General features: G+C 43.3%; 1 protein-coding gene across 1 annotated transcript; it reads left to right on the forward strand.

The window, feature by feature from the left end:
• The first annotated feature begins 117 nt into the window (after nucleotides 1-117).
• TFAM (transcription factor A, mitochondrial) lies at nucleotides 118-21490 on the forward strand. The gene is made up of 7 exons (XM_066600782.1): nucleotides 118-251; nucleotides 3261-3418; nucleotides 8175-8245; nucleotides 15433-15582; nucleotides 16795-16890; nucleotides 19186-19242; nucleotides 20857-21490. The coding sequence occupies exons 1-7, from the start codon at nucleotides 175-177 to the stop codon at nucleotides 21103-21105; spliced, it is 858 nt and encodes a 285-aa protein (XP_066456879.1). The 5' UTR covers nucleotides 118-174; the 3' UTR covers nucleotides 21106-21490.
• The last annotated feature ends 1605 nt before the right edge of the window (nucleotides 21491-23095 follow it).

The raw sequence follows: 23095 nt of genomic DNA on the forward strand, positions 1-23095 counted from the left end.
GTCTGTGTACATTGGGAATTCAATTCTATGTATTTGGATATAACTAAGTTTATGTTTTGTTTATCTTTTTATGTGTTGCCCTTATAGAGTAAGTGGGCGTGACGTCATCGGTAGCAGCGGCCCGGCATGCAGTGCGGCTGAGCGGGACTCCAGGAACGTGTTTGTCCGTCAGCTATGGTGTCCCTGCTGGCTAGAAGTGTCGGACTCCTTGCTAAGTCCTTGGCCGGGCTCAGCTGCACACAGGCGACAAGGTGGCAGGGCCGGGGGGTGATAGCATCAGATGTATCTTGTGTGTAGATATATATATACACATATATAGTGTGTTCTATGGTTTGTTACTGGGTTGAGGCCATGCATATATATATATATATATATATATATTTGGGTATGTATAAAAAAAATGTATTAAATTTTTCCAATGGGTAGATCCACAAAAAAGCGCCATTGAAGCGCTTCCGCTGCGGACAATCCGGCATTTCCAGTGGCGATGGAGTGGATGAGGTTTAAACATGTTTCATCCTCGCGCTGCAGGAATGTGTTTTGTTGCGGGGCTAAGGCCTCATGTCCACAGGCGGATTTGCTTTGTGGAATCCACAATCGGCACCCACGCGGAATGTCTGCACTTCAAGGCGCCCATGAGAAAGCGTGGAGCATGCGCCCCTCCATGCACACATGCAGATTTTTTTGGCGTGTGTGTGTGTGTGTGTGTGTGTGGGGGGGGGGGGGTGGGAAGGGGGATAGAGGGGGGGCCCTAGACCATTTTGGCTAGCTGCTTAGACACTGCAGCATGATTGACCTTGTCTGATGATCCATTGCCTGCAGCTGTCAAAAACAGCAGATGCTCTCTGGGTATATAGCGGGTTTAGTTCTCCATATAGCATCCATGACGTAAATACACTTAAAGGGGTTGTCCCGCGAAACAAAGTGGGGTTATACACTTCTGTATGGCCATATTAATGCACTTTTTAATGTACATTGTGCATTAATTATGAGCCATACAGAAGTTATTCACTTACCTGTTCCGTTGCTAGCGTCCTCGTCTCCATGGTGCCGTCTAATCTTCAGCGTCTAATCGCCCGATTAGACGCGCTTGCGCAGTCCGGTCTTCTCCCTTCTGAATGGGGCCGCTCGTGCCAGAGAGCGGCTCCTTGTAGCTCCGCCCCGTCACGTGTGCCGATTCCAGCCAATCAGGAGGCTGGAATCGGCAATGGACCGCACAGAAGACCTGCAGTCCACCAAGGGTGAAGATCCCGGTGGCCATCTTGCTAAGGTAAGTAAGAAGTCACCGGAGCGCGGGGATTCGGGTAAGTACTACCCGTTTTTTTTTTGTATCCCTGCATCGGGTTTGTCTCGCGCCGAACGGGGGGGCTATTGAAAAAAAAAAAAAACCCGTTTCGGCGCGGGACAACCCCTTTAATGGCCATCATGAAGAGGTTAAAGGTACAGCCACACAAGATGTATGTTCAACAGTGCAAACAAACAAACCCAAATCAATACTCTATCGGCAATATAGCCTGAGATACAGCACGTTGACTTAAGTTTTATAGACAAATATATGTTAATGCAATAAAAAAATTATTTCAGTTTGTCACAAAGTCACGTGCCTGTGGACACAGCTGTCAGCAGGTTGTCTGCCTTCAGGAAATAGATAGGGTTTAGGGGGGCACTTACTTTTCAAAGTGTGTATGGTAAAGGCTGTTAACTTGAAAAAAAGAAAAAAAACTACTTAAAATCCGATTTTTGACCTTTCCAGTTCTGGTGATTTTGGGATAAGGCTGTGACGTCCAATTCTACTCGCAGTACAGAATGGATCACTACGCGCCATTCTTCCGGTTTGACGATCCATCTGTGCACCTCTTGCCCTCGTTCGAGTTTATGTAATTGTCAGTTTGGGTCACGCTTTTGGCTGCTAATATAATTTTTTCGCAATTTTTTTTTTTCTTTAAAAAAAAATTAATTACGTTTTGGTGCAAACTTGCTTAAAGGTACCTTTGCATATAATTTGCTGAGTGGCATTTTTGCAATGTGCCAGGTGTCTGCTCTCAGAAAATATCTGGGTATGAGGAGTTAGTATTTTTATTTTGTAATTTAGGATTTATCTGTATATGCTGAAAATGTGAAATTTGTCCTGACTAGGTGCAAAATGTCTTAAAAAAAAAAAAAAAAAAACCTAGCCGCAAAAGCTTTAAAGGGGTTGTCTCGCGGCAGCAAGTGGGGTTATACACTTCTGTATGGCCATATTAATGCACTTTGTAATATACATCGTGCATTAAATATGAGCCATACAGAAGTTATTCACTTACCTGCTCCATTGCTAGCGTCCCCGTCGCCATGGTTCCGTCTAATTTCGGTGTCTTCTTGCCTTTTTAGACGCGCTTGCGCAGATCCGTCTTCTCCCTTCTTCTCCCTTCGGCTCCGCTCGGCAGCATCGGCATTTTGGCTCCGCCCCCTTGTACGCATCATCGCGTAGCTCCGCCCCCGTCACGTGCCGATTCCAGCCAATCAGGAGGCTTGAACCGGCACACATCATGGGGCGGAGCTACGCGATGATGCGTACAAGGGGGCGGAGCCAAAATGCCGATGCTGCCGAGCGGAGCCGAAGGGAGAAGAAGGGAGAAGACGGATCTGCGCAAGCGCGTCTAAAAAGGCAAGAAGACACCGAAATTAGACGGAACCATGGCGACGGGGACGCTAGCAACGGAGCAGGTAAGTGAATAACTTCTGTATGGCTCATATTTAATGCACGATGTATATTACAAAGTGCATTAATATGGCCATACAGAAGTGTATAACCCCACTTGATTTCGCGAGACCACCCCTTTAAAGCGGTTGTCCAGGACTGTAGGGATTTTTTTCGTTGGAGGGCCGCCACTCAGCACCGATCAGCTGATTCTCGGTGCCTCTGTCAGTAGGGACAGCACAGGAAGCAGATCACATAGTCCGTACTGCAGCAGCCCAGGGTGGTATTGCAGGAGTAGCTCCTATTGAATTGAATAGGAGCTGTGCCTGCAATACCAAACCAGGCCACTGCAACGTTGACTACGCTATCTACTTCCAGATGTGACAGCAATGCCGGCAATCAGCTGATCGGTGAGGATTCGGAGCGTATCGTATAATGATGGCCTATCCTGACGATAGGTCATCAATGGAAAAAAAACCCTCACTGTCTTGGACATTCAATTTTCAGCCAAATCTGTCCCCCAAGTGTGTGATGGTGCAGTAAGGTAATGATGACCGACTACCGATTCTCTCCTCCACAGATGCAGCAGCCTCCCCGGCGCCCTGTCCGCCTTCCAGCACACCACAACAAGGTGGTTCTCCAAGCAGCAACTTGAAGAAGGCTTACCAAAACGTCCCCTGTCGTCATTTTTCCGTTTTGTGAGCGAGCATCGTCCAACATTAGCCAAACAGTATCCTGGTGAGTGCGATCCAACTGCCTGGGAAGTGGCTATTGAAACCTCCCGATCAGACATTTATAGCCTGTTGATACGTCATGTGATGGAAATCCATTTAAATGGAACCTGTCAGCGCTTCCGAGCATATAAAACGGCTCACGGGTACGACACTGAAGTAGAGCTGATTGCAAAACATATTTGGGGATGGTTCCCCGAGAAAGCATACTTTTTAAAATAGGATTTTGAAATGCACTGCATTCTAATGCTTGGCAACCAGTCCAGTGGGAGGACCAGACTGTCCCACCTGCATAAAACATGCCCCATTACTCTGTGCCTCACCACAGGGCAACTGAAATCTTGCGCATGCAGATCGCAGATGATTTGGCCCTTGTGTGTTCATCTGTGCATGTGCTGGTCGCGATCTCTGGGCGTACACGCAGGATTGTGATTGCCCTGTGCATGTTACATCGTCCATGTCACAGGTGCAGTGAAGTGAAGATTAAAGTATTGAAGTGCCATATTCCCGGAGCGCGGACCTATTTTGTTGTGATTTGCATACATTTGTATTGAGCGGCTCTCTGCTTGAGAGACGGAGGAGGAACGCGGCTCCCCAGCTGACTGGCCCAGCAGGACACCAGGGGATTAAAGGCACAGGCGCACATATATATAAGAGAACCTGGATAAAGAGTGTTAGTGAGGATCCTAACAAACAGGATCTTCACTAGACACCGGGTGAGTGAGATATAATTTTTGTATTTACATCTGCTTTAAGATCTCTCAGTACACTCTGGCAGCGCTATCCTAATTTTTTCACAGGTGCAGAGAGAGGCCGGCTTTATGGGATGTATTCTCTGCTCCAGAGGCAACATTAGCATGCGGCGCAAGAAATGATCAAACCCTATTTCTAAAGGTATGGTTTCTTCAGGAACCATAACCAAATACTTTTTTGTGATCAGCCCAGTGATGTATCGCTATTATAGGCTCGAAATAACCCTTTTAACCCCTTGAAGCTACAGGACATAAGTTTACAGTCTGGCAGGGTGGTACTTAATGCAATAGAACGAAAACGTACGTCTCGCGGATGGCATGAACTCAGAAGTGAGCCCACTCCATCCTGCAGCGGGTGCCGACTGTGACTGATGGCAACAGTGCTGATCAATGTACATCCCGCTGCAACAGTGTACATCAGCGTACATCACGCAACGTAATAGGTTCACAGACGTCATCGGCCTTCCGCGATGTAATCACGGAGGGCTGCTGGGTTTCCATGGCAACCGGACCTCAAACACTCGTGTCCGGGCCTCTCATGGCCTCTGATTGCTATTGTAAGCAATAAGGCATTGCAGTACAAAAGTTCTGCAATGCATTATTATAGCGATCATAGCTTTTAAGGTTCAAGCCCCCCTACAGGGGCATAAAAAATTTAGAATAAAAATTCATTAAAAAAATGTTTCTGCACACTTTCCCCTGTTTGTAAATAACAAAAACAGATATTTGGTATCATCAAAGTGCTAACAACCACTTGTCCGTCCATCCATCCGTATGTGCTGTGTGCTCCACCCCCTGATCACGTGACGATGACTTAATCACAGGTCCTTTATCTTCCTTGTGTACTGAATGAGGAATTTCGGGTGGACTACATCTCACAAACCCCTGTGACCTCAGTATTCAGTCTGGAAGTTTGTACCTAGTTGTTGCACACCTGTGTGGAGACTCCAATAAATGACACTTAACACATTTACACATACGTAGCTAAGGTGACCAGACGTCCGGATTTAGGTGGGGCAGTCCCGGTTTCCTCCAGGACCCCAGCGGGACAGCCATTTGTCCCGCTTTCGGAACGTCTGGTAACCAAGAAGGTAATCACTTTGCAGTGCCATGACCAGAAACACTGGTACTATAATTTCCTAATAATTACTAGTCCTATCCCTAGCGACCTGTCCAATAAGTTGAACACTCTATTTATCCTGTAAGGCAAAAAACCTAAGTAAAAACTTCCCAAAAACCGTAATAGAAATGATCAGAAAAGCTGTATGTACCCCAAAATGCTACCAATAAAAGCTATAGCTCGTAATGCAAAAAACAAGCCCTCACAGAGCTCCGGTCATGGAAAAATATTTAGTAAAAATGGAAAATCCTAAAAAAATAAATAGTTGGTATTGCCTAACTGCAGGAAAAAAATGTATTCTGTCACTTATGCTATATGATTAACACTAGAAAATTAACACTGTTTTCTATCTCTGCCCTCCAAAAAAATTAATAAAAGTTTTACAATATATTATATGCACCCAGCAAAAACTACAAGTTGCCACGTAAAAAAACAAGCCCTCATACAGCCATGTCGATGGGAAAATAAAAAAGTTACAGCTTTTGAAAGGAGATGAAAATCCCCCAAAAGTCGTTGCACCCTTATGGCCAAAATAGGCTATGTCTTAAAGGGTTAAAGCTGGGGCTACATAGTGACTTACATCCAAGTTATATACAATTCTGTTCACTCTCCTTCCTGTTGGCTCCAACGTGTGGTAATAGAGAAAGCCGCACTCTTACGCAGTCCTTCGCTTCTTCTTTGTGGTTGCCGCTGGCTGAGTACAACTGAATGAGATTCTGAGAATTCCTCCCAATAGGTTGGGGCTCCTAGCATATAGAAAACCCATTAAACACCACAGAACATACATGTACGTCCTCTGTGCGTGGGTTAATATGGTGCGAGCTTGGAAGCAGAGCCTGGTCCATGTACGGCTGGTGTCAGCTGTCTTTAACAATTGACGCCCGGCCAGGAAAGTTGCGATCAGAGTTGACAGCAATTGCAGCTGTGAACCTTTTTAAATGCTGTGTTGAAATGGTCCGATCACTGATCAGAGGCACTGAACCGCCCCACTGCAATGAGATTGCTGGGTGCCGTACAGATGTCATGGCAGATGGAGGCCTTATGAAGGCCCTCTGGACTGTCGTGTATTTCTGCAGCCCTGCGTACCTGCAGCACATCTTAATAGATTGCCTACAGAAATTCCATATTCTGCAGTATTGAAGTATTGCAGTATTTGTGATCAAACGATCACAAGTTCAAATCCTCTTAAGTGACTGAAAAAAAAAATTAAAAAAATGAAAAGTTTTGTTATAAAAAAATAAAGCAAATTTAATGTTAAAAAACTTAGTTACGAAAAAAAATTGGTAAAAAGCTAAATTTGGTATTGTCGTAATTGTACTGACCCGCAGCATAAAGTTAGCATGTCATTTTTGCCACAATGTGTACGCCATAAAAACAGGGCTCTAGAGATGAGCGAGCATACTCGTCCGAGCTTGATGCTCGTTCGAGTATTAGGGTGCTCGAGATGCTCGTTACTCGAGACGAGCACCACGCGGTACTCGTCTCGATTAAATGAGCACTGACCATTGAATTCAATGGAGCCGGCAATACAGCCGACTCCATTGAAAGCAATGGGCTGCCGGCGAGCGCGGGATGAATTGTCGGGAAGGGCTTAAATATATAAGCTCTTCCCTGCAATTCATCCAGAAATGTGTAAAAATAAAAAATATATATATACTCACCTTGTCCCGGAGTTCAGCGCGGCTGGCCTGCAGTGGGTGTGAAGGGGGTGTGAGTCAGACATGCCCCTGATTGGCTCAGCGCTGAGCCAATCAGAGGCAAATCTCACTCACACCCATTCATGAATGGGTGAGTGAGTGTTGCCTCTGATTGGCTCAGCGCAGCTCTCAGCTGAATGACAGCAGTTCAGCACCACAGTGCAGGGGACAGCAGGAGAAGACGCGGCTGTGCCCCGGCAGCTGAAGGGAGGTGAGTATCTATTTTTTTTGTTTTTTAAATCACTTTTAATTCATTTCCAGGGAATGGCTTATATGTAAAGGCCTTCCCTTGAAAAGAATTCAGGTGTGCCAGCGGACCATTGTCTTCAATGGAGTCGCCGGCAGCAGCAGCGGCTCCATTGAGGAGAATGCCTGCATTTTTATTCTTTTTTTACACTAAAATCTTTCTTTTTCAGGTAAGGGTTTATGTTTTTAAGCCCTTCCTGAAAATTCATCCCGCGCTCGCCGGCAGCCCATTGCTTTCAATGGAGCCGGCTGTATTGCCGGCTCCATTGAATTCAATGGGCTAACATCGTTCTTCTCTGCCACAGCTGTTACAGAGGAGAACGATCGTTATGCTGACAGTGCGGGGGGGGGAGGGGGGTCTCACTCTTGCCACTATTGTGGCTTAATAGTGAGACCTTGGAGCCCGAAATGCAGCCCTGCATGTTGCTCCTCGCCTGCCCTATCCATTTCTGTGTTTTTTACATGACTTTGGTGATTTGCTAAGATTTTCACAAATGAAAACCTTAGCGGAGCACCAGTCATATACAAAAATGCTCGAGTCGCCCATTGACTTCAATGGGGTTCGTTACTCTAAACGAACTCTCGAGCATCACTGAAAGGTCGAGTCGAGTAACGAGCACTCGAGCATTTTGGTGCTCGCTCATCTCTACAGGGCTCCTCAAAAATGGCGCAATTGACAGAAAAAAAATAATTTTTCTTAAAACAGGAGGGGTAAAAAAAAAAATGTAAAAAAAAAATAAAAAATGGCCATGTTATTAAATTGACTATCCGATGGGGCAGTCCTCTTCAATATACAGAAATATGGGGGCTGGATAACTTCTGCCCCGACAACCTTACTTGACTTCTGCTGTGAGATTCAGACTTGAATTATAAATACTTTTCCCCCTAATATTTTGCACATAGATTTTTCATTATATTTACTTTTTTACTATTTTTGTCTTTTTACAGAAGCAAAGCTGACGGAAATCTCTAAAATTCTTGCCCTAGAATGGAAAGGACTTTCAGAATCTGCGAGAAAAGTAATACAGATAAGATGCAACGCCCTAATGTAACATGAAACAAGGCTGATTTTTGTTCCCTTGGACTAATTTACAGCAGTCTGAGGTAGACTGAAACCCACAGTGTGCTGCTGTGATGATCCGCCCCTATAAAACGACCCCTATGGTTACAGCCATATGGATTTTAATTTTTGGGGTTTTTTCTATTTGAAAAAGGGGGAAAAGTTGTTTGTTTGTATTTTAAACTTGGTTAAAGGGTTTGTCCATTTTATAACTAGTATTTAAAAAAACACAAAATTGATTTATTTTTAACTTGCTATTATAGTGGTTATTGTTGCAATCTCCATAAAACCATGCCCCCTCGCTCAGTCTGCCCCCTTGTCCCTACAGCTCTTCCATTCATAAGATTTCTGCAATGTGACAATTCACATTACTGAGCCGCCTCCATGGTCATACAGTACGCACAGTAAAGGAGGCGGAGTGCCCTGTATCATCACATGCCTCATCTGCAGACGTCTTATGGATGAGACAAGGAGGCTGGCCAAGTAAGGGGGTGTGGCTTCACTAATACTAAAGCCCAGGTTTAGTGGACAATACCCAGCAGGTGAGGAGTACAAATCCCATACTTAATTGTGATTCGTAAATACTACACTTCGGTCAAAGCCATTACTTTCTCCTTTTTGTTCTATTTGGTATTTATACCCTTATAATCAGTAATCAAAAGTTGATCGGTGGGGATCTGCAGCTCACAAACCCCGCCAATCAGCTGGGCATCTAGCCTGCTATCAGTGCAGCGGAACCGCATATCGTTATCGGTGATCATGGTCAGAACGGTAATAGACTGCTTCACTCCCATTGAAATCAGTGGAAGCAATGCCTCCGATTACACTTATGGCTCTAACTGCTATGAGCAGTGGGAAGTGTATTATGAGCCAGTGCACCCAATGATTACAATAGGAGTTAAGCTGTGTATTACACTTCCAGCCTTGACCACAGATAACATCCAGCCTTACTGCACTGACAGCGAGCCAGAGGATTAGTTGATCATCAGGGAACCTGCTTTGCAGACCCCCTCGATCAACTATTGATGACCTATCCTGAAGGTAACTCGTCAATAGTAAAAGCCTGGAATACTTCTTTAATTTCCCTAGTGGACACTTGCGTATGCAATCTTATGATCACTTGTACAGTCACCGCAATGCTTTTGTAATACATTTTATTGTGCCTACAGTGTTCTCCTATTACACTCTGCAAATGTGTTATGGAGTGCGGGAGGGTGACAGAGGAAGCCGGCACCTCCCTTTGTCTAACCACATAGATGCCATGGTGGTCCGTAGCATCTATTGGGATAAGTGTACTAATCACCCATCTTGGCCTCTGCAGGCAGGTGTCAGCTGTATAACAGAGCTGACACTGCACATGCAGATGGCTTAGATCAGTGTTTCCCAAACTCCAGTCCTCATGGACCCCCAACAGGTCATGTTTTTAGGATATTTTATAGTAAGAACACCTGTGGCAATTATCTGAGGTACCGACAACAATGACATTACCTGTGCAATACTGAGGAAATCCTGAAAACCTGACCTGTTGGGGGTCCCTGAAGACTGGAGTTGGGAAATACTGGTTTAGGTCCAGAGCCCACTTCATACAATATCTTCAGACTTACGCCACACATATACAGCAGGTATCGGAAATGGGTTAAAGCATCAAAAATGTTCATACTTTTGTGAGATCCATGGACTGTATGTGATGTGTTAATGTTTGTTTACATCCTACCCATAATAATAATAATGTACAATGCAATTGGAAAGTCTTAAGACCCTTCAAATTTTGTTATGTTGTGGCCTTGTGTGCATTAAAAAAAGCATAGCATGTTTTTCGCCATCATCCTGCACTCAATACCCCATAATGACAAAGTGACACCAGGATGTTAGAAAGCTTTGTAATTTTTTGACATAAGTAATCAGACCCTTTGGTAAGACACTCGGAATATAGCTCTGGGGTCTCCCATTTTTTTAAAATCATTTTTGAGATGCCAAAACCAAGCCATGTAGAACTGCTTGTAGAGGTCAGAGGCGTGATTGTGTGGAGGCACAGATCTGGAGAAGGCTACAAAAAAACGTTTGGAACAAGCAGGACTCTTCCTAGAGCTAGCCGACCCACTATTGGAAGAGGGCCTTGGTAAGTGAGGTGACAAGAACCCAATGGTCACTCTGGCTGAGCCCCAAAGATCCTGTGTGCAGATGGGAGAAACTTCCAGAAGGTCAACCATCACTGCAGCCTCCACCAATCTGGGCGTTATGGCAGAATGGACAGAAAGAAGCTTCTTTTCAGTAAAAGACACACAAAAGCCCGCCTGGAGTTTACCAAAAAGCACCTAAAGGACTCTTGGACTGTGAGAATAAAATTCTCTGGTATGATGAAACCAAGGTTGAACGTTTTGGTCTCCATTCTATATTTGGAGGAAACCAGTCACGGCTCATCACCTGCCCAGTACCATCCCTACGGTGAAGCATGGAGTTGGTAGCATCATGCAGTGGGGGTGTTTTTCATCAGCTGGGACAGGGAGACCGGTTAGGGCTGATGGAAGGCTGAATGGAGCAATGTATAGAGATATTCTTAATGAAAACCTGATCCAGAGCACAAGGCACCTCAGATTGTGCAGAAGGCTCACCTTCCAACAAGACAATGTCCAAAAGCCAGGGGCGAATAGACAATGTATTTTCCCAGTGGGCTGGCCACCCCTGCGAATATACTCTGGTCCGGATGCTGTGATTTATTATATACAGGGCAGGCCACTGTGGCTGACCAGTAACTAGATGCAGCAGGCCCTGTGTGTAATTACTGCAGTTTTTCAGCAGTTGGCGCACTACTGGAGTGAGGAAGGGGCGGGGCATAAGCCATAGGAACAGTTTGCTTCTCCGCCCTCCCCTCACAGACTACTGTTAGCTGGGAATGAGACAGCCTTATTGATGGGTGGAGCAGTCTGCAGCGCTACCAATCACTGTATAGAGCTTTGTCACATGACATCTCCAGGGATGTTCAAGTCAGGAGGAAAAAGCCCTGACTTGAACATCCCTGTGACATCATAACCAAGAAGACTGAAGGCTGTAATCACTGCCAAAGGTGCTTCATCCAACCTCTGCTTACAGGGTGTGAATACGTATGTCAATGTAAAACGTTAGCTTTGCAGCTTTTTGAAATTTTAACATAATTTTTAACATTATCATTATGGGGTATTGAATGTGGAATGATGGAGAAAAACGTAATTTTATTTTTTTTTACCCCTTAGGACCAAGTGCGGTAAATTTATGGTGTTTAGTTCTGGGCCTTAATGCCAGCTGATATCATTACAGCGTGAGATTAAAACTTCAGCAATCAAGCAGGAGCAGGTCAGGTCCTCGGCTGTTAGACACAGTCGAGGAACGGAGGAGGAGGGAGAAGCGGTTTTTAACTGTTTCTGCCTTTCTACTTTCCAGACTACGTAGCACTCAATGAGCGCTATGTACTAAAAAGAGAAGGCAGAAATGTTACTTCTGCTATTCAACCCAGCGATTACGTGACCACTGGGTGCCCCCTGTTACAGCAGAGCTGCAGGGTCCTAGAAGGGCCTGATCAGCTCTGCCAGTGACTACTGTCACTACAGGGGAATGTTTTCCTCTGTAACTAGGGCTCCTATGGATGCCCCAGCTACAGTGGAAAAGACAATGTGAATCAACCCCAGAAGTCTTACTTAACATCATGGGGGACATAGATGTTAAAAAAATAATAATAATGTTAGAAAAATAAGTAAAAAGAAAGTTACAGAATAATATAAAAATATATACTTAAAGAAATGACCCAACACCAACCTAAGCCATCACTATATCTGCCCTGTAATTCAAAACTATCCAAATTATATATCAAACTGTCCAAAACAAAATGAGAAACCCATTCCCGTACTTTATTTTAGCCTAAATATACTAATTTAAAAAAATAAGAATGCTTTAAAAACGTTTTTTTTTTAAGATTTTTACTCTTAATAAAACAAAAAAAACGGGGGAAAAAATAGCCCTATATGTCACGGCGCAAAAATGCAACAAAAATAATTTTGGTAGCTGAAGAAAAAAATAGGGCACTAAAAACCACCACATTGGTAAAATCCCTAAAATGTGTCTGGTCCTTTAGAACTGAAAGACCCTGGTCCTTAAGGGGTTAATTTGCACAATGCCACAACATAACAATAAGAAAATGAAGGGGGGATAAGGGAAACGGTCTGAAGACTTTCCGAAGGTACCATATACCTTAGTGTGTACCTGAGCTTTGACTTTTCAGAATAAGCTGTCATGGGTACATGGCCATGATAGGATTTGCTTCCTGTATTTCATCAGTTTTTCCCCTCTGCAGAATTATCTCTCATTTTAACTTTTCCTGATTTGGTTGGGGGTGCCTGTTTTATATATTGTACACGGAGAATACAGCAGATTTTGTTCCCTGTCTGTAGCACACACACAGAAAAACATCAGCATGGTGGACAATGGAGAAGTACTGAGCAGTGTGGATGCGACTCAATTAGTTGCAACAGAGTTAATAACTCCCCATTAGCAGCAGCCTGTGTGAGTTGTTTACTCTAGCAGACCCCCCCTTCTCTCTAAAAACGTCTATGGGCAGCATGAGTCACCACCCTCTTCCGCTTTCTGTTCTCTGTCTTATTTCTTACTGCAAATGACAACAGGCAGCAGATAGCAAATAAGAAGGGAGACCCCTAGTGGCAGCACTTTGGAGGGATTTTTCAGCACAAAAACAGCATTTTTTTTGCACTTTTACTAGTTATCACATTAACACCAGTTGTTTGAAAAGTTAGTAACCCTTTAACCCCTTGAGTGGCACGCCCGGAAGTTTTCCGGGACAAGCTCCACTGCCCATAGTGATATAGCTCGGAAGATTTCCGGGCTATGTATCACAATGGGAGCTGCAGAGCACAATGCCACAAGCTGTGACAGTGTGCCCTGCCTGCACAGACCCACAGAGCACAAAGCAAGGGCTTTGAACAACAGAAGCAAAAGATATTGCTGATCTGCCTGCAATCTCCTGCTTCTAAGTCTCCTGCTTTGTTTATAGGTTGCCATAGAGACCATCGGCTTGTCAGAAGCAAGCCCACTGTCTCTGTGGCAGGGAGAGCTGGTGCTTGGCTGTCAGAGAACAAGCAGGCACCAGCTCTTACAGCAGAGATCAGAGAAAACCTCTGATCTCTGCTGTTAACACTTTACATGCTGCAGTCTATGTGACTGCAGCATCTAAAGGGCTGTCAATGCAGCATGTAAAGGGCTGTCACGATCGGACCCCCGGAAAGTGCTCAGGGGGGTCCTGATGGGTCCCTGTGGAAGTCCCCTAAAGGGACAAAAATTAAAAAAAAAGTAAATAAAATAAAAACACTTGTCTCCCTTTACTTTGTAAAAAAAATTTAAATTAAATCACACATGTGGTATCCATGCGTCGTAATGACCCAGAGAAGGAAGTTGGTACATTATTTAACCCCTTAATGACATGGCCCCTTTTTTTCTTTTTTCTCCATCTCTTTTTTTTCCTCCCCTCGTTTAAAAAATCATAACTCCTTTATTTATCCATCGCCATCGCTGCATGAGGGCTTGTTTTTTGCGGGACGAGTTGTATTTTTCAATGGTGCTATTTAAAGTACCATATAATGAACTGAAAAACTTTTACAAAATTCTAAGTGTAGTAAAATAAAAAAAATAAAGGACATTCCGCCATCTTTCAGTGTGTCTTGTTTCTACGGCACACAAACTGCAACAAAAATGACCTGATAACTTTATTCTATGGGTCAGTGCGATTACTACAATACCAAACTTGTGTAGTGTTTTTTTTGCTGTAGTGCTTGTATTTTTTTCAAAGACATTTAATTTTTAAAAATTATTTTCTGCTGCATCTTCTGCGCGCAATAACTTTTTTATTTTTCTGTCGACGTAGTTAAGGGAGGGCTCTTTTTTTGCGGGATGTCCTGTAGTTTACATTGGTACCAATCCGGAATACATACGACTTTTTGTTTGCTTTTTATTGCATTTTTCTGGTAAACAGGGTGACTGAAAAAGTGCATTTGTGGCGTTCTTTTTTTTTTTTTCAGACTACGTTCAGTGTGCGGGGTAAATAATGCACTACTTTGATAGATCGGACATTTATGGACGCGGCGATACCAAATTTGTATTTTTCTTTTAGGATTTAGAATTTTTTATTATAGATATGGCAAAAGGAGGGTGATTTAAACTTTTATTACTTTTAAGTGTGAAAGTCATGAAAAAGAAAAAAAACGATTACAATTTGGTATTGGCATAATCGCACTGGCCTGTAGAATTACTTTAATACATTATTTATGCTGCTCAGAGAATGCAGTGAAAAATAAAAAAACATGCCAGAATTACAGATTTTGTTAATCTTGCCACTAGAAAAAAATGGAATAAAAAGCGATCAAAATTTTACATGTTCCAAAAAAAAAATAAATGAAGACTGGAGTTCATCCCGCAAAAAACAAGGCCTTCTGGGGCTCTGGCAATGGAAAAAAAATTAATACGGCTCCAGGAATGTGGCGACACAAAAGCAAACCTTTTAATAAAAAATGCTTAAAATGTACAAAAATAGCGAAACATAAAAACGGTATAAACTTGGTTATCACTAAATCGTGCTGACTCAGAGAATAATGTTATCATACTATTTATTCTGCATGTTGAACGCCGTAAAAATGAAACCCAAAAAACAAATGGCAGAATTTCTTTTTTTCCCCCCAATCTCCCTACAAATGTTTTTACAAAAGTTATGCAATACATTATATATACCCAAAAATGATGCCATCAAAAAGTACAACTTGTCCCGCAAAAAACAAGCCCTCATATGGCTGTGTCAATGGAAAAATGAAAAAGTTATGGCTCTTGGAACGCAACTGCAAAATTAGTTGAAATTCAATGATTAGACCATTTAAAAAACCTGCCCTGGTGGGCACGACAGGGTGGTAAGAAACCCGCCACTCAAGGGGTTAAGGGTCACATTCACTTATATCACTTCAGTCTGTCTTTTCAGTTGTTTTGCCACAGCTGGGTAAGAGGCACAGATGACTGATCCAGATTAATACTGTAATGCGGATACTCCAGTATTTCTCTCTAGTCGTAAATGCATAGCTGAGGTAGAAAACCCCGATTTATTATCCTGTTTTATTTCAGCGTTATGTAGAAGCCGCAAATGAAGAACTATCGAAATACAAAAGTGAAGTCAGAAAATACAAAGAGAACTTGAATCCTCTGGAGTTGCAGCTATTGAACGAAAAAAAGAAAGAAAGGCTGGTGAAGAGAAAGCACATAAGACACAGGAGGGTAAGAGGGGATGGAGAGGAGCTGGGCCCTTACAAGAAAACCTGGAGTTTGGCCGCCTATCACACAGCAATCCTATAGGAAGGAATCGCGCAGCAGAATCACACTGTGTCTGCTAACACCATCTCAACCTCCTTCCACCACAAGTTGTAATCTGAGGATGCTTGCACCTCCACGTCAAACAGCAGCTAGAAGCAGCGTGGCGTTAAGGCTCGCTGTACCACCGCTCAGTAGCAGTTGGAGGATTAGTGTGGGGAGCCTGTTGAACGCGCCGTTCTGCAGATATACGAGTTTCGCAGCTCCTCGTTTCACTGGTTCTTCCTTCAGCAACCGCCCCTATGCTTGAATTTAGTTTTCTGGCAAAATTCAGAATCATAGGGCATTGTAAGACCCCATTTACACTGAAAGACGATCGCTCAAAAATCGCTCAAACGACAGTTTGAGTGACCGTTTTGAGCGATCATATTTTCATAGTCTATAGTAGCTAATTAGTTACTAAAGAGCTATGCAGGTGGAACCGGAAACCTCCACTATCGCTCGGCGAACAATACAGCTGTTTTGCATAAGCAAACAGCTGCATTGTTCTCTGCGTTTACAGCTCACGTCCCGCTGTAAACTACGAGCAGGACAAGAGCTGAAAGAATCTTATCAGTGCCGCCGACTGTGATAACAACCTGCACCGCTGATAAGAGTTCATCACTCAATTCTAGAAAAATTGAATTGAGCGAGAAACGAATCGTGCACGAAAACGGCATGATGTCCGTGCATTTAGACGCAACCATTATCGCTCAAAAGACGGCTTTGAGCAAATTTTCAGCGAGAATCGTTGGGTCTAAATGGGCTTAACGGTGAACAACTCTTAATTAATTTGATTAATCGGCCACCTGTATTCGTCATTTAAAAAAAGAAATAAAAATTAGCTTTGGTCCTGCTCTGCCACTTGAGTCTGTTTATGGACTAGGCCACTATCTGTAGAGCACTAGACCACAGTCCTGTATTGTTGGTAGTGCTTGTATACTAAATATATGACCTGAGTTTGAATTTCTCACCACACAGAAATATACTAATCGGGATGCTGGCAAGTCTCCCTGTCTGCCTCCATCCGCTGCTTCTCCTCAGTATATGGTTTAAGCATTGATTTTTAAAGTGTTTTCTTGGTTTTTTTCATTTTTATCTACAGTGTGTAATGTTCAGATTTTTTTTTCTCTCTCCCAGGAATTGACAATACTTGGAAAACCCAAAGGAGCCCGGAGCGCTTATAATATTTATATGTCTGAAAATTTTCAAGAAACTAAAGGCATTTCCATGACGGTATATACTGACATTGTAGACTGGAACTACTGTGTTGGGGGATTTTTTTGTGTTTTTAAACTATTGATGATCTATCAGTGGGGGTCTGTCACCTGGGCCCCATGCTAATCAGCTATCCCGTGTGGCTTTGTGCCTGTGCATCTGCTGATTTCTGCAGGAAGCAGACATCTCCATTTATATTGCAGTGGTCAGATTTGGTATTACAGGCAAAGTACCAATTAAAGTGAATGTCCTGCAATACCAAGCCTGGCCACTGCAGCAAGAACAGAGCTGTCTCTTTCCTGTAGAAATCAGCTTAGTGCACAAGCACATCAGCCAAGTAAACGGCTGATTATCAGGGGTCTCGGGTGGCAACTCCCACCAGTCTGCCACTGATGACCTATCCTGAAGGTAGGCCATCAATACTTTATAAGTGGACATCCCTTTTTTAAAGCAGCATTTACACAAACTATTGCTTTGTACTGACACAGTATATCGATACTTCTTTTCTTAAAAATGGTGTTAACTATTGCACTAGATTCCACTGATTCTACTACTGTCAGCAATTACCTAGTATTTTATCCCAAGTATTACCGAACCAGGTGATAGGACAGGAACAAGTCTGAATGTTTTATAACATAAAGGGCAAGCTACAGATAAATGGACCTTTTAATTATTTTCACTTGTCAGCTTAATTTATCAGTATCCATTATCAGTTGGTGGTCCTGACTAGGTTGAGCTGCACTCTCACTATCTCTGGGACCTATAGACTTCTGTTGGGATTACTTTCTGCCTGTTTGTCACATACTCCAGAGAAGCTTCTGTAGCAATGTTATATGGCGGGTTCCAGTGAGAATAAATCAGTACATACACACAGGCCAAATATTAATCAAGGTTACTTCTCAAAATAAATGTAGGTATACATGTCAAATACCAGAAAAGGCATTCCAGATATTAAGAAATATATCATCATGTAAGAACAAAAGATACACTAGTTACATATCCCGTTTTATATCGGCAAGATATGGAAAAGCAAAACAGTGCCATGCTTAGCATCAATGGTACGTGGCAAATCAGTCTGGGGGAAGATTGATGTTAATCAGCCCTGTAGGTCAAGAATAAACTTCAACAACACCCTCCCACTGTAGCATTCACTCTGTGTGTGAGACTCTGCGTTTCTCTGGCTCGGCTACTCTTGCCTTCAGAGACTTCTATAGGCAGCATGTAATCTGATCAGTTAGTTCGTCTCATCTCGAAAAACTGTTTTGTTTTTTTTTTAGCATTTTTCGGAGGGAGGGGGGGCGGGGGGAAAGGACCCTGATAAGTGAAGAAAGAAGCCTTTTTCTCTGATTGAGACATATTACAAACTTTCCTTTTATTCGCATGCATTACAGATTTGTGCAAAGATTGTTAAAACAATAGTGACCATTTTAAAGTTTGGGTTTTCTTTAGGCATGCCCATGGGCTAAACGGCATGTAGCCATCTCACTCCTGAACTCTAGTCTACAGTTCCATTCGGCTAATTTTGGATTTTGCCGTCATTCTGTGTGGCATGCAGATTTGTTATGGATTTCACCCCACAGCATAAATTAACATACTGTGAATACTGAAAAATAGGGTTTTTTTTCCAGCGACATGTGGATGGCACTAATCAGGATCTCATCAGCTTTGCTGCTACTGCATTATGCTGCCGATTTTCCATATGCAAATCCGATGTGGAAGATCTTCAACGTGTCTGTGCCTTGTGGACATGCATTAAATTTACTTACTGCTGTCTGTAGATGTATGGTAACTAGAGATGAGCGAGTAATACTCGCTAAGGCACTACTCACTCGAGTAATGTGCCTTAGCCGAGTATCTCCCCGCTCGACCCTAAAGATTCGGGGGCTGCCGCGGCTGACAGGTGAGTTGCAGGGGAGAGAAAGAGATCTCCCCTCCGTTCCTCCCCGCTCTTCCCTGCCGCTCCCCGTCCCCTGCCGGCCCCCGAATCTTTAGGGACGAGCGGGGATATACTCGGCTAAGGCACATTACTCGAGCGAGTAGTGCCTTAGCGGGTATACTCGCTCATCTCTAATGGTAACGCATCCACCAGCTGGCAGAGTACGATGTGGACAGGAGCAGTTTTCAGCCATTTAACATAACCAGAATTCACCAAATACCGTAAATTATTGTCCACCTATAAACTGGAGGATTGTGGCATCAAATGACCTTGTTACAGCATTAGCAAGTGCAAAACAAAAATGGAAACCGATGTAGATTGGGTGCTATTTGTGCAGTTTAACAGTTACTACTATATGTTGTTTTTTTAATATACAGGAGAAGATGAAACATCTCCAAGAGGACTGGAAAAGATTGTCACAATCACAAAAACAGGTAATGGAGGTTCTTCTACAGTTTTAATTGAGCCGCTGCAAACGTGATGCGTAGCCAGACACCAGCTTCTGATGGAATTCCCGAGCGATAGTAACCCATTCCTCATAGATAATGGCCTCCATTTCACTAATATTCTTGGGTTTGTGTGCTGTATTTGTCTTCCGCAAATCCCACCAAAGATTTTCTAATGGGGTTCAAGTCAGGAGTAGTTCTAAAACCAAGCCTTAGTGGACTGCGATGTATGCTTGGAATCATTGTCCTGTTGGAAGGTCCCACTTTTAGTCTCCTCACAGAAGGCATGCCTTTTTCTCCTAGAATTTCCTGATACTTGATTGAATCCATCTTGCTCTCCACACGCTGCAGGTTTCCAATTCTAGAGGGCGCAAAGCAGCCCCAGAGCTGAGTGGTTTTTTTCAGTGTAGGCTTCATTCTTCCTCCAGAGATACTGCTGGTCCATGGGCCCAAAAAAAAGCTGTCACAGCCCACCCCCGTGACTTGAAGCCCAGTCCCGAGTCAAACTTCAAAGTGTATTTATTCTGAAACACCGCAGCGTTCTAGAATAAAACACCCACAAAGATGACGGGCATCCCTGTCCTGAGTTCATACTGCCCATGGTTCAGGCAGCATTAACCTGATGACCGAATCCTTTAAAGCATTTAGCATACACCTTACTGTGCAAATGGAAACTTCAGTGCCTGCTACCACCGAATCTTGCTGCAGGTTTTTTGCAGTCACTCGAGGGTTTTTGATCACCTGCCATCTCAGGAATTTGGGGGCAACTCGTAACAGTGTCATCTCTTTGCCACATTCAGGTAGTGTAGCCAGTGTTCCTTTAAACTTTTGAATTTGCAAACTATGTTTTCACCTGTGCAATATCTCTGGGAACTTCCAGTGCCTTTGCTATCTTTTTGTAACGGTTTCCTTGTTTTGTACAAGGCAATGATCTTTTTAACTTTGTTAGACCAAGTACATGCAATTAAACGTCAGTCAATAAAGCCATAACCAGTCCTGGTATTTGTATTTTATCTCAAGCACACCTGATGCAACTAATGAACCTTCTGATAAGTTGCATCAGATGTGCTTGAGAAAACTGATTCGCAAATGTGTGCTCTTATGATGGATTCTGTTCAGGGGGCTGAATAGCTGGAAGATGGAAAAATGCTGCTATATTTACCTGTCGCCTGCCCGGTAATTACAGAAACTGCCCAGCACTGTTTCCGTAACTCACATTGAAGTAAATAGGAGCTATACAAATAGCGTAGCATGACGTGGTCAGAAACAAAGGGCCGGGTTTTTCCATCTCAGCCATGAATAGCCGAAATGGGAATACCCCTTTATGGACTCTTAGGGGCTGGAGCACTGAATCCAGAAATGTGACTCTCATACTTCCACCGAGAAAGCTCCCCTTGCATGCATTCCGCAGGCTACTTGGGTGTGTGTACATAACGAGAGGACTAGTGTATGCAGGATGCATGCAGATGACAGCAGAGAACGGCGAGGAAGGCAAGTATGGGAGTCACATCCTTGGAATCAGCACTCCAGCCCTAAACCTTCGTGTATGGAACTCGGAGGAGCTTAGTCTCTCTTTAAATGGCTTTCCATATGTTCTTACAGATGTATGTACAGTTGGCCCAAGATGACCGGATCAGGTATGAAAATGAAATGAAAGCGTGGGAAGAGCAGATGCTTGAAATTGGGAGAGAAGATCTTATACGACTTAAAGCAAAAAAGCGACTTATTAAAGATTCAAAAATGATGCATGAAGCAAAATCTAAAGAACAGCTGCATAAGAAGGTTGTAAAGAAGCAAACTAAACCCGCCAGAGGAGGGAAAAAGGCTGACAAGAGGAAGAACAAGGAGTAATACTTGGCTAGTAACCAGCTGTATATTTATGCCATGCAGGCAGCCTTAAGGCCCCAAATTGCAAATTCTAGTTCCATGCATTGGGTTGCCTCATCAGGATGACACCGATGTGACATCCCTTAGCAGTCAAGGCTATGACAAGTGATTGTATGGACATTTCTGCAATGAATAATAATGTTCCTTCAGGCCTTTTTGGATTCACCCCAGCCTGGGAAGGGCGGCCCTTTTGTCTACAAATGAACGACTCCGTCCATTTCAACAACTTGACTGGTGAATTAATGTTCAATCTTCGCTTCTACACGATGTTATTAATCTGACGTGTGTCAGTGGTTGAAACTTAATTTTTTTTATATACCAAGAAAAATAAATGTATATAAATCTTTAACCTGTCAACAGTTTTTCTTTTCCACCTATAGACTTTAATGGCAAGTCAGATATGCCATAAGAGTGTCTGGTGGAAGTGTATGCAGTTGTACCTCCACTGATCCTGAGAATGAGGGGATCCCAGTCTGTGTCTTCTCATTCTGAGTTTTCAGAATCATTCATTCAGCTGAATGGAGAGGTGATCATGCGTCTGTGGTGTCCGCTTCACCAAAAATGGGGACCATGATCCCATCATGCCAGCATTGATTTGTCATATCAGTGAAAAATCCCTTTATAGGTACGTTTACATGTACTGTAGCATATTTTGGTGTGGATCCGGACCAAAATCCGCAGCTTAATTTGCGCTGTGGATTTTAATGCTGTTTTTGGCATGGATTTGCAGCAGATTTCACCCTCCTAATTGAAGGTGTGACGTCTACTGCGGATCTGCATTGTAGAACATCCACACACATTTGCTACACGTGAACATACCCATGAAGGGATTTTCCGAGACTAATATATAAATGGCCTGTCCCCAGGATAGGTCATTAATATCATATTTATTGGGTATGCCGCTCGGGACCACCACTGGTCTGCTGTTTTTAAGCGAGGGCCGTGGCCTCATCTCAGGAATGTAATAGATGATGCCGATGGGCACCACTGCCGGTGATGCCAGATGTGTTCGACAATTCTGCTGAAAACCACCCAAGATAAACGCATCACACACAACTGCACACTCAAAGATACACAAGTCTATTAAACATAAACATCAGAAGGCAGTGAGAGCAAAGCTTAAATACACTTACAATATGCAGTAATCCAGACCAGCATCTATATAGCATGGTGGTTAATTACAGGTGCACCCCAAATAGGGGCCAGAAAATACAAGGAGGAGCAAATGGAGGTATAGGACCATTTCATCCAAACTGGTGTAAGGCTGGATTCACATGGGCATAAGCGTATTTACTCATGCATTTACACTGCGTATGTCGCAATGGGTGTTACATTTTTGGGCACGTGCGTATTTTACTGTATTTTTTGAGCGCGCGTGCCCTGAATATTTGCTCGCACAAAAAATGTGAACATATTCCCATTGATTTCAATTTGGCAATTAAGTCCAGTTAATCTAATATGGGCTATTTTCATATGCACCAAAATAGAACCCGCTGCATTCTGTTTTACTGCACAAACTAAGTGCACGCCAAAAAACTCACGTGACTGAACCTATTGAAATTAATGGGTATAATCACTGCGTATTGTGCGCTCCAATTCTGCACGCGTAAGTACACAGCACAAATGCGTTCCTGAGAATAAGTCCTAAAATCTCATCGAAAACCCGAATCCAAAGTGCAATTGTATAGAGAAATAAGCCAAAAGATAATGGCCCTCTAATACATATCAGAACTGTATTGCAGATACAATCCCTGCCAGGAAAAGCTCCACCATGCGTATTGCCATCTCGCAGGCTGCTTCATCAGGGGTGATCAGAGCCAAACGGGAATTGGTGAAGTGAAATGAGTGCAGGTCGGAATGTGGCCCGAGATCTGGGGATCATGTCAGTTGGGCGGTTTTATTTTCCGAAAACGTTAAATATGAAAGTAATGAAGTGGGGGTTTTACTTGCTTTA

Source organism: Eleutherodactylus coqui, chromosome 4 (genome assembly GCF_035609145.1).
Source record: "Eleutherodactylus coqui strain aEleCoq1 chromosome 4, aEleCoq1.hap1, whole genome shotgun sequence".
NCBI classification, from domain to species: Eukaryota; Metazoa; Chordata; class Amphibia; order Anura; family Eleutherodactylidae; genus Eleutherodactylus; species Eleutherodactylus coqui.

Bases quoted from the DNA above. Each gene is read 5' to 3' on its own strand.
- TFAM (XM_066600782.1), top strand. From the start codon at position 175: ATGGTGTCCCTGCTGGCTAGAAGTGTCGGACTCCTTGCTAAGTCCTTG. The intron at 3,419-8,174 runs GTGAGTGCGATC...GTCTTTTTACAG, and splicing joins ATTAGCCAAACAGTATCCTG to AAGCAAAGCTGACGGAAATC. The intron at 16,891-19,185 runs GTATATACTGAC...TTTAATATACAG, and splicing joins CTAAAGGCATTTCCATGACG to GAGAAGATGAAACATCTCCA.